This window comes from Balaenoptera acutorostrata, chromosome 9, assembly GCF_949987535.1.
Source record: "Balaenoptera acutorostrata chromosome 9, mBalAcu1.1, whole genome shotgun sequence".
NCBI classification, from domain to species: Eukaryota; Metazoa; Chordata; class Mammalia; order Artiodactyla; family Balaenopteridae; genus Balaenoptera; species Balaenoptera acutorostrata.
The window spans coordinates 98,854,550-98,869,788 of record NC_080072.1 but is presented as its reverse complement, the minus strand read 5'-3'; the positions used below and the strand labels follow the sequence as shown (position 1 = coordinate 98,869,788).

General features: G+C 42.0%; 1 protein-coding gene across 7 annotated transcripts in view; it reads left to right on the top strand.

The window, feature by feature from the left end:
• Positions 1-6,264: 6,264 nt before the first annotated feature.
• DDX6 (DEAD-box helicase 6) overlaps positions 6,265-15,239 on the top strand; it is a 34,779-nt gene continuing 25,804 nt past the window's right edge. For 2 of the 7 annotated variants that reach the window (XM_057552758.1, XM_057552752.1), the window contains exons 1-4: positions 6,265-6,415; positions 9,686-10,160; positions 12,825-12,888; positions 13,856-13,960. In XM_057552758.1, the coding sequence (XP_057408741.1) occupies positions 9,961-10,160; positions 12,825-12,888; positions 13,856-13,960 (369 nt within the window). In that variant the 5' untranslated portion in view covers positions 6,265-6,415; positions 9,686-9,960. Of the gene's footprint in view, positions 6,416-6,830; positions 6,913-7,015; positions 7,166-9,685; positions 10,161-12,824; positions 12,889-13,855; positions 13,961-15,239 lie in introns of those variants that run through there. The other 5 variants (XM_057552754.1, XM_057552753.1, XM_057552755.1 and 2 more) reach the window with 5 other exon arrangements.

Genomic DNA, 15,239 nt, shown 5'->3' with positions numbered 1-15,239 from the left:
ACAGGCAATAAGCATGGAAACAACATAATTTCAGGTAGCTTAAGGGGGTAAAGAGAGAGGGGAAGGGGACTACTTTAAAAGGCATGGCCAGGGGAATTCCCTGGTGGTCCAGTGGTTAGGACTCCACGCTTTCACTGCCGAGGGCCAGGTTCAGTCCCTGCTTGGGGAACTAAGATTCCACAAGCCGCAAGGCACGGCCAAAAAAGAAAAAAAAAAAAGAAGCATGTTTAGTGGGAAGACATTTCGGAGGCAGTAATATTTAAGCTGAAACTTGAATGATGAGAAGAATCAAGAAATTGAAAGACAAAAAGAAAAAAAAAAAATCACAAGAATGGTCTTATCTCAGCAGTGATCTGAAGGTCAGTAGGCCCAACCTCCCACTCCTGGGGTTTGGGGTGAGGAGGTTTAGGGGCCTCCTACTTAGTGTGAAGAGAGATGAGGGGATTTCAGTTTTATTCTGTAGGTAATAGAGAATCATTAAAGAGTCTTGAACAGAACAGTGATATGAGTGGAAAAATTACTCTGGCACTAGTGTATAGGGTGGGTTAGAGAGGGGAAGAGGTTGAAGCAGGAAAGCCAGGCAGCTATTGAAATAGTCCAAGCAAGAGAAAAAACTCCGGGATTGGGACAGTGGCAGTAACATTGGAGAAATAGAGATGGAAGTGATACCCCAGAGCAAGAACGTGTAGGATTTATGCTAGGATGTCACCTAGCATAGTGCCAATCCCTAGGAGGCCCTCAGTAAATGCTAGCTCCTCCCCTCCCTCACTCAGCAGGTAATGGGAGTGAGGGAAGATTGTTTCTGTTTGCTGTCTAGAATCGAGAAAAACCTGGGCGGGAATCCAGTTTCAGGTTAAGGGGAAGAACCAGTAGAGAGGGAGATATCAAAAATGTAAGGGAAAGGGGGTTACCGACAGCATGTTTTATTTAAAAAGGGATAGATGTAAAGGTGAATATAGTCTTAGATAGGAGGTGTGATACTTCATCCTCCAAGACAGGATCAACAGAAGTCTGTCGAGGGAGGTGGAAAGTCAGTGAAGCTTCTATGGAACATCTTTGATTTGAAGGTGGGCTTATGGATAGAAGAAAATATTTGGAACGCTTCCGTGGGAAACAATTTGTCCAACAGCTGTTCTCACCCTTGGTTGAATATTAGGCTCCTCCTGGGAGCCTTAAAACAAAAAATGATGCTGCACCCCCAGCCCCAAAGATTCTGATTTAATTCCTCTGGGATGGGGCCCAGGCACTGGTGTTTTCAAAAGTGCCTGTGTTGCTGTTAATGAACAGCCCTGATTGAGAACCATCAGAAAGAGGTTCGAGGGCCTCAGAAAGGGCTCAGCTGAGGTATGGGAGCAGGGATTTGTTGTTGAGCCAATCAGCCTGGTTACAGGGCTCTCTCCAGCACCAACTTTTCTGGAGCAGAAGCTGTGAAATTAGAGCATGGTTCTTGTTTACTGAGGTTGGTAAAGCACTAGGCTGAAGAAGTAAGAGGTGATAGAGGTTGGGGGAAAAGAATTGGCCAATCATAGATTGTCTAATCTGACAGAAAAAGCAGAGGTTCAGATGAAAGTCGATAAAATAATAATAGCAACACCACATAATTTTTTTGAGTGCTATCTACCAGCTGCAAAAATAAAGTGATTTATACAAATTCTCGTTTACTCTTACCGAGCTCTAGGTCCTCATTTATTATCCTCATTTTATAAACGGGGAAACCGAAGCTCAGAAGTTAAGAAAGGTTCCCAAGTTTATGGAGTTAATAAGTGGCAGAACTGGGATTTGAACCCAGATCTGACTGACTCTAGAACCTGAGCTCTGGTTGGGCAGGAACAAGGGAGTGGGAAGGAGGGAAGATAAGAGCCTGTAGGAATCTGCTGGGTTTGAATGGGCTTGAGATTGGCCTCGATGAAAGGAGATGAGAGGGTTTCTGAGGGAAACAATAGAAGGTGAGGGAATGGGTCCTGAGCATTGGAGGGAGAGTGGGAAATCAGATTGGATAGGCACACTGACAGGCCCAATCTGTCAATGGAATGTAGACTCCATGTGGCAAAAAGGAACTGGGCGACACTAAGGGGTTATTTAGGAGGTGGTTGACGTGATAAAGAGTAACCTTAAAATTTATCAAGCAGATAAAGAGCTAGGAAGGTCACTGAGGAGAGCTCTGCACTGAAATACTTTTTTCTTCCTTTGTTCCCTGTCTTGCCCTGGTAGCCACAGATGTGACTTAACCCACCCATGGCACTCAGGACTGCAGACTGCCCACTCCTCAGCTCTAAGCTATCTTTCCAGGGCTCGTACCTAAGATCACAGTTCTATGTTCAAGGATTAATAGAAGGCTCTGCAGATTGACTAGTGGCTGGAAAGCGGGGCTGCGCACTTTGTCATGTTTGTTGCTACCCCTGCAGAGAAGGTTATTCAGAAATATAATGTTGTTACAAGGTGCTGGGTACAAAGGAGGCACCGTACACATACCAACACCACGAGAATTCCACAGGATTGCCAGGGACCTCCATCAACATCACTCATTAGCGACTGCCCCTGACCTAACTCAGAAAGTACCCAAGAGCACCAAGCCATCTTCGATGGGGACGGTGTCAGTTCTTTCTTGATTTGAGTAGACCAAATTAAATTTATACCTAAAGAACTAGTTTCCAGATTTCAGTGTCTTTCCAGCCCACATTGTTTTCAAATTAATGAAAATCAAAATTGCTGGTGCACAGTAAGGAAAACTGAAGAGGCAAAATGAATAGCTAGAATTCTCTGAGTGATGACCAGAGCACAAATAATGCTGGGACCTGATGAGGCCAAAAGACACCTAGTGAGCTTAGCTAGCTGGTTGTGGTACCCTGGGAAGGGGGAGATGTTATCTGTCAAAGGGAAGATAAATTCTGCAAACCAAACCTGGCAGTTTGGGGAAAATGTGTTTAACCCACTCACTTCCCTCGTTATTTGTAATATTGCTTCCCTACTTTTCAACTTGAGTTTACTCTGGAAGTGGAACATTTATTCCAACAAAATGTGCCCGGTGTGGTCTCTCAGAGATTAAAGACATCTGCTTAGTAGGCATTAACTTCAGTGTAGTACTTGCACCTCTCTGAGGATGTCTTACTAAGCCCTCAGTAGGCTGACGCTGCTTCATTTTCTTCAGGTATATAAACTGAAGAGGCAAATTTTACCTGCTCTGAAGTCCAAAGAAAATGGTACTTGGCTCCTTGGGCTCATTAGCCTTTAGTCTTAGTTAGTAATTACCAGATGTTGCTCAGGCATATTTGGAAAAGAACTTTATCTGTATAACTTTCTTTTGGAAAATCAGAACATTATACTGCAAATTGTGAAGGAGGGGAAATGCTGTACTAGAAAGCTTAGCCAGGTGTGACATAATCATTTTCTTGAGGATGTGGTGTGGCAAACTTTTTTTCTTCTAGGTAATGAACACATTTGCTTGTAGTTTGAGTTTAAAAAAAAAAAAAGCTGGGGCTTCCCAGGTGGCGCAGTGGTTGAGAATCTGCCTGCCAATGCAGGGAACACGGGTTCGAGCCCTGGTCTGGGAAGATCCCACATGCCGCGGAGCAACCAGGCCCATGAGCCACAACTACTGAGCATGCGCGTCTGGAGTCTGTGCTCCGCAACAAGAGAGGCCGCGACAGTGAAGAGGCCTGCGCACCGCGATGAAGAGTGGCCCCCGCTTGCCGCAGCTGGAGAAAGCCCTCGCACAGAAACGAAGACCCAACACAGCCAAAAATAAAAAATATAAATAAATAAAAGATTACTATTAAAAAAAAAAGCTATTATGTTTCCTTTAAAAAAAGTGTAGACCGTCAAAAGTGTGAAATCCATTTTAGCCTGTTGAAAATATTTGGGTTTTTAAGATAGCATGACAGATGTATATATTCCAGGTTCAAATTACTCAGAATTCTAGATTCTAAATATTATAAACTGAAGTTGAAATCAAATGTAAATTAACCTGTGATTTTTTTTTTTCTTCTAGTTATTTTTAGGTAAATAACTGAGGATAGGATGTGAGGCTGGCAAACAATATTCGCTGGGAGGACCCTTATTGTGATCGAATTCCAAGTAGTATTTTTTAGTCACATCTCATTCTTACACACACACGAATCCTGTTGTGTTTTAAACAGATACTGAAAACCTCAACTCTATTTGTGAATCTTTTTCTTTTTTAAGATATCTTTCCTACAGACAGAATCTCTAGCAGCCAGCCAACAATCCAGGCCTAACACTTTAGCTAACAGCTTCATGGTTCAAAAAAAGTAGGGTGGGGGAAGTGAGAGTGAGTAAAAACAAAATGAAAATGACCAGTATGTTTTGGGAAACACTTTACTACAGTTATTAGGTGACCTCACTGGGGATAGCACGCCCTCCAGAAACCGTATTTACCACGAATCACCCAAACTATTATATTCAATAAGGTCAAAGGGCTGATTTATGTAATATTTTTAAATTTACATTTTATAAATATAAGGATACTGTGTGTATTATCAAATAATTCATTTGTATTTCTAAAGTGTCATATTTTCTATCGTTCTTGTTAATCTGTTTGAACTAGGGAGAGCAAAAGGTATTGAGATAGTTGAATATTGGATCCATCAATCACTAAAATTGAACCAAGAAAAGATCCAAGTTTTCATAGTTTAATTCTATACCATCCATACTTCTCACCAGAAAACTGATAAGGGCTGACATAAATAACTCAGTTGGAAGGATATCTGACTATCTTATAAAAACATTATGCAGAAACTTTAAAGGTGTTAGCCCTGGCAGGATTCCTAGGTGAGAATAGGCAGCTATACCATATTCTACTTTTGGTGGCCTCCTCACTTTTGGTTTTTGTCATGACCTCAACCAGGCCCCCTTTGAAGGTTTATTTGTGAACACAAACCTTTCTCCTTTGGCTGGTCTCATTTTTTTAGTGGTCTAGGGAAAGAGACCGAGGCAAGCTGTGGCCTATTTTAAATCCTTAGGTTCCCTTCCCTCCCACTCCTTGCCCTCCTCCCCTCCACATTCCTGCTACATGGAAAGGCAGTGGGGCCTCATACCTCAACATTTTATTAAAGAACCACTTAGCCATTCTCTCCCAGGATGGGCACAAGATGCCGGTTATTCCCTTAGATGAGTGGGTTTTTAAAAAGCTGGGTGGGAGACCCCATGCTACAAATTTAATTTAAAAACTGTTAAAGGAACCTTTTTTTAAATCTCAAGAACAGCCTTTTCACACTTCTCTACCACCTTTCCATTGGCTGTGTGTAAATAAACAAAGACCACCAAGTGAGAACAGGCTATTTATTCAAAGCTTGCTACAGCAAGGGAGGCAGCCACCTTCACTCAGCTTGGGACTTACAGGCCGGCAGTAAAAAAAAAAAAAAAAAAAAAAAAAGGGGGTGGGCGGAGTAGGCTTCAGGGTATGCTCTGATTGGAGGTTAACTCGGGGAAGCTGGAGGCGGGCTAACTAGAAGCCGGGCGTCTAACGTGATTGGTTGGGGGGGTGGAAAACATATTTGGCTTTCTCTGATTGGTCCCGAGTTGGTAACAGGGGCAAAAATTTGGGAAGCTGGCAGTCAATGACCGACTCCTGCCCGTTCTAAGCTGATCAGTGCAGAGGCTGTGGTTTGGCTTCCCGTGTTGGTTGCAGCAGAGGTTGTAGGTCGTAGTTCTGTTGTCAACATATGGTCCCGTCATTGCCCTGTATATTGTCTGTCAACTGGGTGAGACCCAGGTTTTTATTTTCCCTTGACCTAGATAACTTTCTAGCTTCCGATTTTTGTTTTACCTGGAACAAGATTGCATTCCTATTATTTCTGTTAAGGATAAACGGAGACATTAGGATATGGAAAGTATTTATGGGAACAAATACATCAGTGTCTTTCTGATGAGGGTCAGGCTGGAGAAAGAATCACCCTCGGTCCTCTGATTCCCCATTTGCCTACAGAACGCCTATTACCATTATAACTGACTCCTTAGCAGCGTTTCCTTCCTTCGGGGGAGGCTCGGCCTCCTTGGTTCCCTCTCTTTGAGGACTGCCCTTTGGGGCCGAAAGAAGAGGATCGTTGCCCCAGTCTCCCACTCCCCTTCCCGAAGCTCGCTTTCCGGGTTCCGGCCCGGGTCGCACCCCCGCTACCCAGCACCCCACCCCCGCCCAGTCCTCCTACAGCGTCCTCCACCCCCGCCCCCGCCCGCCCGCGCACAGCGCCCCCTGTCCCCCGCCCCGCGCCCTCCCCGGTGCTCCCCACCGCACCGGTCCCGGCCGGCCCCCCTTCCGGTTCCCACACCCGGACGCGTGCCGGCGCCTCCGGACCACTGGTTCCGCGCGTTCCTGCACGGAGGCGCGCCCTGGAGGGGCTCGAACGGACGCGACCCCCTTGGTCCCGCAGCAGCCTCCCCGGCCCGCGGGAGATGTCAGGTCAGCTCTCCTGTCCCCGAGTCGCTACCAGGTCCTTGGTCAGGAATAAGCAGATCCTTCTCGGGTCCCAAGCCCCCGACATCCATTCTGGGGGGACTCTTCCCAGCCACCATTCCCCGATCATTTCTCCTCAGCTGTGGAAAAAGCAGCCCTCCTTTCTCTTCAGAAAGGGACCCGTATTTTCCCTTCAACTTCCATCAACTTGGGCCCCCGCGGGCCCCCAGTCGGTGGGAAAGCACTACCCTCCATTTTCGCCTCAGGGAGGTTCCTCGGCCCGGATCTCTCCTGCCACGAATCAGGAGAGGCCGAGGCGCCGCGGTGGGCTCAGCGGCTGCAGCTGGGCCCTCGCCATCTTGCGCGGAGGAGGAGCCGCGGCGGCCGCCATGCGGAGAACTAAGGGGCGGGGGCGCTGCGGGCGAGGGAGGGGGCGGGGGAGCCGAGTTAGCTCGGCCCGGGCGGCGGCTTCGGCGGCGCCTTGAGAGCGGGCAGCGGCGGAGGTAGGGCTGGGCGGCCCATGGAGCGGGCGAGCGCCGGCAGGCTGGCCCACCGGCCCCCGGCGTGGAGCGGGGCGGGGGGCGGGGCGGGGGGCGGCCGAAGCGAGGGGCCGGGTGGGGGCGGGCGGAGGTTTCCGAGGAGGAAGGAGCCGCCGCCATTTTGGGAGCTTCGAGTCAACAATAAAGGACCGAGGGTACAGAGCGGGAGTGGCCTCAGTGGTAGGACTCGGGCCCGAGCCGCGAGGAGTGGGGTGAGGTGAGGGGGTGGAGGTCGGCGGTGCAGCGGGGGCTGCGGGGAGTCCCCCCCGCCCCGGCCGGCGTGGAGGGCGCTCTGAGGCGGAGGACTGAGGCCTGGTCGGGCCCGGGGGAGGAAGGCGGGCGGCAGTTGTGGGGCGGGGGCGCTCGGGAGGAGTGGGATAGAGCACTGTTGTGCCCGACGGGGTCCGGAGGAGGAGCGGGAGAATTCCTCGGAGGAGCTTTGTGGGAGACGAGGGAAGGTGGGATCGTAGGGGGCGGCAAGGACTTAGGGAGATCGTGGAGGTTACAGGGTACGAGGCGGCCCTATAGGGGGCGGCAGGGATATGCAGTAGCGGAGGGCTGGGTTTCGAAGAGGACCGGCTGCTTGACGGAGTAAGGCCTTGCAGGTCGATAACAAGGGGGTGATTATGGAGCCCCAGAGTCATGGAGGAAAGGAGGGGCCGTCTGACTTAAGGGTTTCTCTTCGGGGCCTTTTGGGGGAGCCCCTATTGTTTCCTACCCGCGGAGCTGGTTCCCTGCTCTTGTTGCGCAGATACGATTGCAGGGCCCCAACCCTTTTGTGTTTATGGGCCCAGGGAGCTGACTCGAAGTGTGTGGGTTTGGGGGGGGGTGTTGAAGGGGAGGGAAACAAATTATTTGCCTACAGTTATGGGGCTCAAATCATTGGCTTGTTTCTTTCCCTTATCGCTCACTCCCCTTTCTCTTCCACAGTCCCCTCGCCCCTTCAAAATAGAACGGTCACTCCAACTTGCAGACCGAGCTTAGAGAAACTGCGCTGCATTCGCACACAAAAGGTCTTTTTGGAGATGACGATACTGTTTTGGGTGTGAAACTGTCAATTGCTAACTACAATCTGGGAAGTGCTGTAATTAACTCCGTTAGGGGTTCCTCCCAACTCGTCTCTGTTTCGTTCGTATTTTTGAAAATGTAGAAATATAACTTGCAAATCTAAATTGGGAAGGGGTAGGAGGAATATTTCTTTTCCTGAGACGTAGAGCTGCAGTGCTGGTTTTAGCTTAATTAAGAGGGGAGCAGTTATCACATAGTCACATTTTGGATGCAGGGAGGTATGAGGTCTTACATGCATGATGGACAGTAATGATATCATTTAATTTTTAGAAGTTGCCACTTTCATCCTCTTAGTGCTTGCAAATAAGTCTTCTGGTATGAAGTAGGTGATATCGCTGATCATAATATAAACCTGTCAATACAGGAAACCAATTACTACCTTGCACTGAAATTGGGTGGCTCTTAACCACCCTCTGCTTAAGAGGTCACTCAGCTTCTGGGAGACTTGGAAATATACAGCTTTGTGTACGTGATAATCAGGATTTGCTTGTGAGCAACTTTATTTTCAATTTAAAAAAAAGACATCAAAGGGTTTTTTTTTTAATTTTATTGTTTGAGAAACCTTGGTGTATGGCAGAAACGCTAATTAATAAGCTAGTGTATATTTGGTAAGAAATGTAAAGGAGTCAAAGAACAAAGCAAACAGAGTAGCCCTTTATTTTCTGGCCTTTTTCCCTCTGGCTTTTAAATTATGTTTTCATTTACTTCCTTTAAAAATAATTTTATTTGGGGAATAATTTAAAAATTTTTTTAATTAATTTAATTAGTACTCTGGGTTTCCTGGAAAGTTTGATTAAAGTTACTAGTATCTTTAGCCTTTCACAGATTTTTTTTTAAAACAGGTAATTTCCTTTTTGTGTTTTTGTAATTTAAAAAAATGCTACTTCAAGTTGGGATATACTTTTTGAAAAGTGTTATATTTAAAAACGTAGAAGTTTTTTTAGTATTCAGTTTTAATTAAGGTAGCTAAAGGTTTTCTTGGCTGTTTTTCAAGCAAAAGATTTTGACATGTAGACATATTTATATCCCTTGACTGCTTCCGTTACTCTTTTAAAGGGCAAAAACTTAAGGGAAAAAAAATATTTTTCTTTATAAAGTTTAACTTATGTCGTTGAAATTCATAAGGGCATAAATGTGTTCTTCTGAAAGCATAAGGTGAAGTCAAAGGCTCAACTCTTCAAGGATTCTCAGTTGTCAGAAATAGAAAAAAAATTAATGAATTGTCTTGCCTTGTTCATTTGTAGATTTACATTAAGTTGTGTGATACTTCATTGAGTTGTAATGCAATTGAGTGTAATGACTCATTGACTTTAAGAGGTGGCAGGGACTTCAGAGAATTCATCAGGGAGGAAATAAGGGAAGAGATTGTGATTTGACAACTAATGCTAACTTAATCACAGTATCTTTCTACTTGGTATTCTCTGGGTTGCTTTGAACTGACAGTTTAAAATGTTTGAGATCAGTCTCGGTGCAGGTTTGGTTTTTGAGGCAGTTCATCTTTTTGTGTCTTTCCTAGCTTGGCTAGTGATTTGGTCTCAGTGCAGCTATATTCTTAATTCTTTAATTTAAAAGGAGAGAGTGCTTCTAAAGGAGTTCTTTAAAAGGGAAACAAAAATTTTTTTTTCTAATTTTACTCTGTTTGCTAATTTAACTTTTTTCTTTGTTTCAGACTGAAGTGAGCGAATTCAGATATATAACTCAACCTTGTTAGAGGGCTTTATTAAAAAATAAAGAGTTGATTCTGTGCATGAGAGCAAGTTACTGCTGCTTACCGTTCAGAGACTTACAGGTGCTTGCCTGCATTGCAATAAAGGACTCATATATTGAGCAAGACTTATATTTATCTCTTCGTTTTGGAGAGCCTAATAAACTGTTATTACAGTTTCTCTACTGACTTTCAAAAGTTTTGAAGTTTGAAAGAGACATCTTTGCAATTAATACAGCATGAGCACGGCCAGAACAGAGAACCCTGTTATAATGGGTCTATCCAGTCAAAATGGTCAGCTGAGGGGCCCTGTGAAGCCCAGTGGTGGCCCCGGAGGAGGGGGCACACAGACACAGCAACAGATGAACCAGCTGAAAAACACCAACACAATCAATAATGGCACTCAGCAGCAAGCACAGAGTATGACCACCACTATTAAGTAAGTGTTAGAATAAATAATAAACACACTTGGGGGACCAAGGAGATTTATTTTGTTAGTTTGTTGTTGACTGCTTTGTGTATACCTTAGTTTAACCATTTTGATAGCAAATAGAGGACAGATGCCTTTGTTTTATGGCCAGCAGGTATTTGCAGTAGAAGAATGTATTTCTGTCATAACTAATTCAGGTTTATTAAGTAACTTAACAGGCACAGATTAATATATATTAATTTTGTGTAGACTATTTTTTGAAACATTTCTGGCTTTCATAATGAGCTCAGATTCATCTTGTTTTTGCCAGTATGGTTTTTTCCCTAGTGTTGGAACTTGACCTTATCCTAGTTTGAATGGCAGTTATAGCCAGTTTCACGTTTTAAATTTAAAGACTTGCCCAGCCTTCTGAACTTCAAACATACTCATAGAAAATTTATCCATAACTTTTTTTTAGTTTATGACACTTTGCTTTTCTGCCCTATTTATTTACTTTTCAAATACACTTTCTCCTCCTTTTACACACACACACAAAATAACAAGCAGTTTATGTCATAGGGAACTCAGGATTTTGAACTCTTGTAAACACATCTTTGAATAGTCCCAAACCCGTTTGACAACTTTTAAAAACGTAAGAGCCTCATCTTACTACGGAATATTTTTTCTTTTGAATTTGGAAGTGTGTAGGCTATCATCTTTAAGTGTACACTTTAAAGTATTTGAGTGGTAACTATGACTCCAAAGAATCAGTTAATAGAAAACATTCAAGAATCTTGACCCATTTGAGATTTGTCTTTGTTAAAAATCTAGCCATGTAAGTTGATTTAACCTCTAGAAATCTTCGTAAGATGATAAAACTCTTTCAAGGAACCAAAGCTTGTGTTTTATTACAACCTAGATCTTTTCCATGCTTAAAAAGTACTTACTAAAGAAAAATAGTCCTAACTTCCAACAGAATTGGTTTGGTCACTAGGAGAATTGGCATTAATGCGTATTATTTTTGAGATGAATATTTTAATTAGTATAGAAATCAAGAATATTTTCTAAATTGCAGTTTGTCTTGACAAAATATGAATAGGCTAGCAATATTTAGGCTACTTTTAATTCTTAATCATAGAAACATAAAGCTACATTATTTCATTTTGAGAGTATTTTCTACTTGAACTCAGATTTGAGACAGTAGTGGATTTTGCCTTTTTTTTTTTTTTTTTTCTTTTCCTAGGATTAATGGTTTCTCTTCAATTCCGTGAATCTTTAAATCTCAGTTTAAATGTCATCTCTTCTATGAAGACTTCTAGATCCCATGGCTGAGAGCTCTTCTAATACCTATCTCTATCACTTATTTTCTCATTAAAAAATTTTTTTAACCTCCTAAGATTATACATTTTTTTTGTAGGCAGATTTTGCGTTGTATCTTCCCACATTTTTATCCACTATTTAGTGAATTTGGCAATGTGGCAAGCTGGCTTACTAGGATGTTCAACTGACATTTTTGTTTATACCAAACTTTGCTATAGTATGGACTGGGGTGAAAGGCTTTAGTACCCTTGGATTGGTAGCAAATAGTTCCCTGTGTTACAGTATCTGGGATTATGTGGGACCTAGCTTTAAGTAAAATATATGCTTATCTTTCTAAATCAAGACTCTTGAGATGTTTGGGGTGCTCTAATTATATGAGTTATTGCAATTAAATCAGTGAAAGCCTACTTATTTTAAAGACACAGTTGAAAGCATTGTCTGCTTTATTGACAGTCTTTTTTCTGTTAGATGCTTTGGGTATTGTATTATTTGAAGTTTTTACCTGACCAAAAAGAAAATTTTTTATTACGTTTCCTTTGTTGTTTTCTTTCATGGTTTCAGGCATCCCCAGTAAAAAAGATAAAGAGAGACGTTTACTAGCAGCTAATGTCGAGTTCTTCTTTTGCCAGGCACTGTGCTGAGTACTTTATAGAAATTATTTTATGTAATTTTTATCCCATTTTTTATGTGAGAGAATGGAGGTTTAGAAAAGTAACTGTTCCAAGGTCACAGAACTAATATGTAGAAGAGTCAGGGCTTGAACTCAAGTCTGAAACTTTATAGATTCCTTGGCTTTAACTAGTCACCAAGAGTTACAAACTCAGATGCCTATAGGGGACTGCCAGATTAGAGGGTACTTGCCCTATTAAAAGGCATCAACCACTTGATTTTAAACTCCATTTACTAAGCTCTGTCAAACTATTGCCATGCAGAAATTTGAAACCAGTGTTGCTAAAGCTTCCAGGTTTTTTCAAGAAAATCCAGAATCTGGACTTTTACACAAAATCTCCTAATTTTTTAATGTTGGCCACTAATTTAAATTAAAACACACACTATATAGGTCAAACAAAACATATGGGTTACCAGTTTTGAAAATGGTTGGACTGTATACAACACTGCTTCTCTTAAGAGGATGGATACCTTACTCCCTTCTATTCTTGATTTTTTAAAATTCTCCCTAGATTGTTGTGCTTTGTAAGAGAGAACAGTTTTTCTAAAATTGTTTATCTCTTTTGTTACCTGTATTCTTAAGTAAACGGCAATATGTTAAACTTAGTGTGGTTTTTAGAATTATAATCGAGATGAATTATCTTTGTATTTTAGAATACTAATGCTGTGAATTCTGATACTTCAATTTTACTGTATTCTCTCTAGACCTGGTGATGACTGGAAAAAGACTTTAAAACTCCCTCCAAAGGATCTAAGAATCAAAACTTCGGTAAGTTGGTTATAACATTCAAGTGGAAAAATGATGTGGAAAGTGAAGTAGTTATTTAATGATAACAGGCACTGTGTTTACTCTTAAGTAAGTTGAAGTGGTTGAAATTGTATAACTCATGTATGATGAGTTGCCCAAAATTTCCGCTATTTGGAGGAATTAGTAATAATGTGTATGTATACACATTATTGCAGTATATAATGTAATATTTAATATACAGTATACAATACAATAATTATCACTATATATACAGTATTTAATATATAATTTATATATTGAATATTGTGTTTATACGTGTATATATATCTTATCTCATTTGTGGAACGCTTTTATGGTTTTCAAGGCATTTTCTCAAAATTCTCTTGTTTCCAGCAGCACAGTAAGTTTCAGGGTAGGTATTGTCCACATTTTGTGGATGAGAAAACTGAAGTTGAGAGGTTAGTTCTCTTAGCCCAGTGTTCTCAACCAAGGGCAATTTTTGTCCCCTAGGAATCATTTAGCAATAGCTGGAGACATTTTTGGTTATCACAGCTGAAGGGATGCTACAGAACAGCCCCTTAGAGCAAAGAATTTTCTGGCCCAAATGTCAATAGTGCTGGGCTTGAGAAACCCTGGTTTAGACTAGGATATTTGTAGGCAGTGCATGGTGGAGCTAGGGTTTGACTTCACATCTTGTGGTTTGATACTTATATAGAAATAACAGTATTCCATCAGTCCTTAGAGAAAAATGACCACAGGGTGGCTGGTCTTTCCCCAAAACATAGTTTTTAAATGGCTTGTGTGTGTTAAAGAGAGTGGTTATTTTTCAGTTGAACTATAGATCAAGACAGAGAACTAATCTGCATATATTTATATTTTAAATGGGGTAAAGAATTAGTCTCTCAAACACTTTATTAAGCATGCTAATTACCAAAGGAACCCAGTTGTACTTCATTCTTCTGATGTTTGTCTGTTTTTGTTTGACCAGGATGTGACCTCCACAAAAGGAAATGAGTTTGAAGATTACTGTTTGAAACGGGAGTTGCTGATGGGAATTTTTGAAATGGGCTGGGAAAAGCCATCTCCTATTCAGGTATGTTTCCCCTTTTTTATCATATGTATAATGTTATGAGTTAAGCATTACACACTTTTTGATCTGCGGGAATGGTACAGTGAAACAACAATTCTCTCCAGTTTGTATACACACACATATATATATATATGTACACACAGGCATACACACTTTCTGAACCTTTAAATGGTAAGTTACAAAATCATGGCCCTTTATTTCTAAATATTTCAGTGTGTATTTCCTAAGAATAGGGATAGTCTCTTGAATAATCATAGTACGGTTATGTTCAGTCAATTTAACTTTAATGCAATATTTCTATGTCATCTGTCATTTGTAGTCTTATTTTTAATTGGCCCCCAGATTTTGTCTTAAAGCATGTTTTTTCTCTTCTGTATAGGACCCATCCTAGGATCAGGTATTGCATATAATGGTTACATCTCTTTTAGTAGTGAGCATTTCCCTATTCTTTTTTTGTCTTTTATGACATTGACATGTTAAAAATATGGCCCCCTTCCTTTTTTTTTTTCCTCCAGTAGAACATTCCTCATTTTGGGTTTGTCTCATGTTTCCATGTGATTAGATTCAAGTTATGCATTCTTAGCCAGAATACTGCAGAAGTCACATTTGAAGGGATAGTGTTCATCTATTCCTCAAGGGTGATTTTAATTTTGATTACACTTTTGAAGTGGTGTCTTGATTTTTCTACTGTATAATTATTGCTCCCCCCCACCACCTTGAAACTAATAAACAGTCTTTGGGGAGCATTTTAAGGCAATGCAGATATACTACTCTTCATAAAAATTTCCCCCTAGCTCCTCCTTATGTATCTATATATTATCAATGTGGACTCATGAATTACTTTTTTTTTTAATGGTATTTTTTTATGTATATAGATTTATTTATTTATTATTTTTGGCTGCGTTGGGTCTTCGTTGCTGTGCGTGGGCTTTCTCTAGTTGTGGTGAAGGGAGGCTACTCTTCATTGCGGCGCACGAGCTTCTCATTGCGGAGCACGGGCTCTAGGCGCACGGGCTTCAGTAGTTGTGGCACACGGGCTCTAGAGCTCAGGCTCAGTAGTTGTGGAGCATGGGCTTAGTTGCTCTGCGGCATTGGCAGGCAGACTCTTAACCACTGTGCCACCAGAGAAGTCCCTTTAATGGTATTTTTGTGCTTGAATTGTCCCATATTTGGCCAGTGTGAGCTCCTTCAAGCCAGTTCCTTTGTGTTTGTAATGTTCCTCTTTCATTTTTTTCCTCTGATAGACTATTTTATAAAGCAGTTTTAAGTTCATAGCAATTGA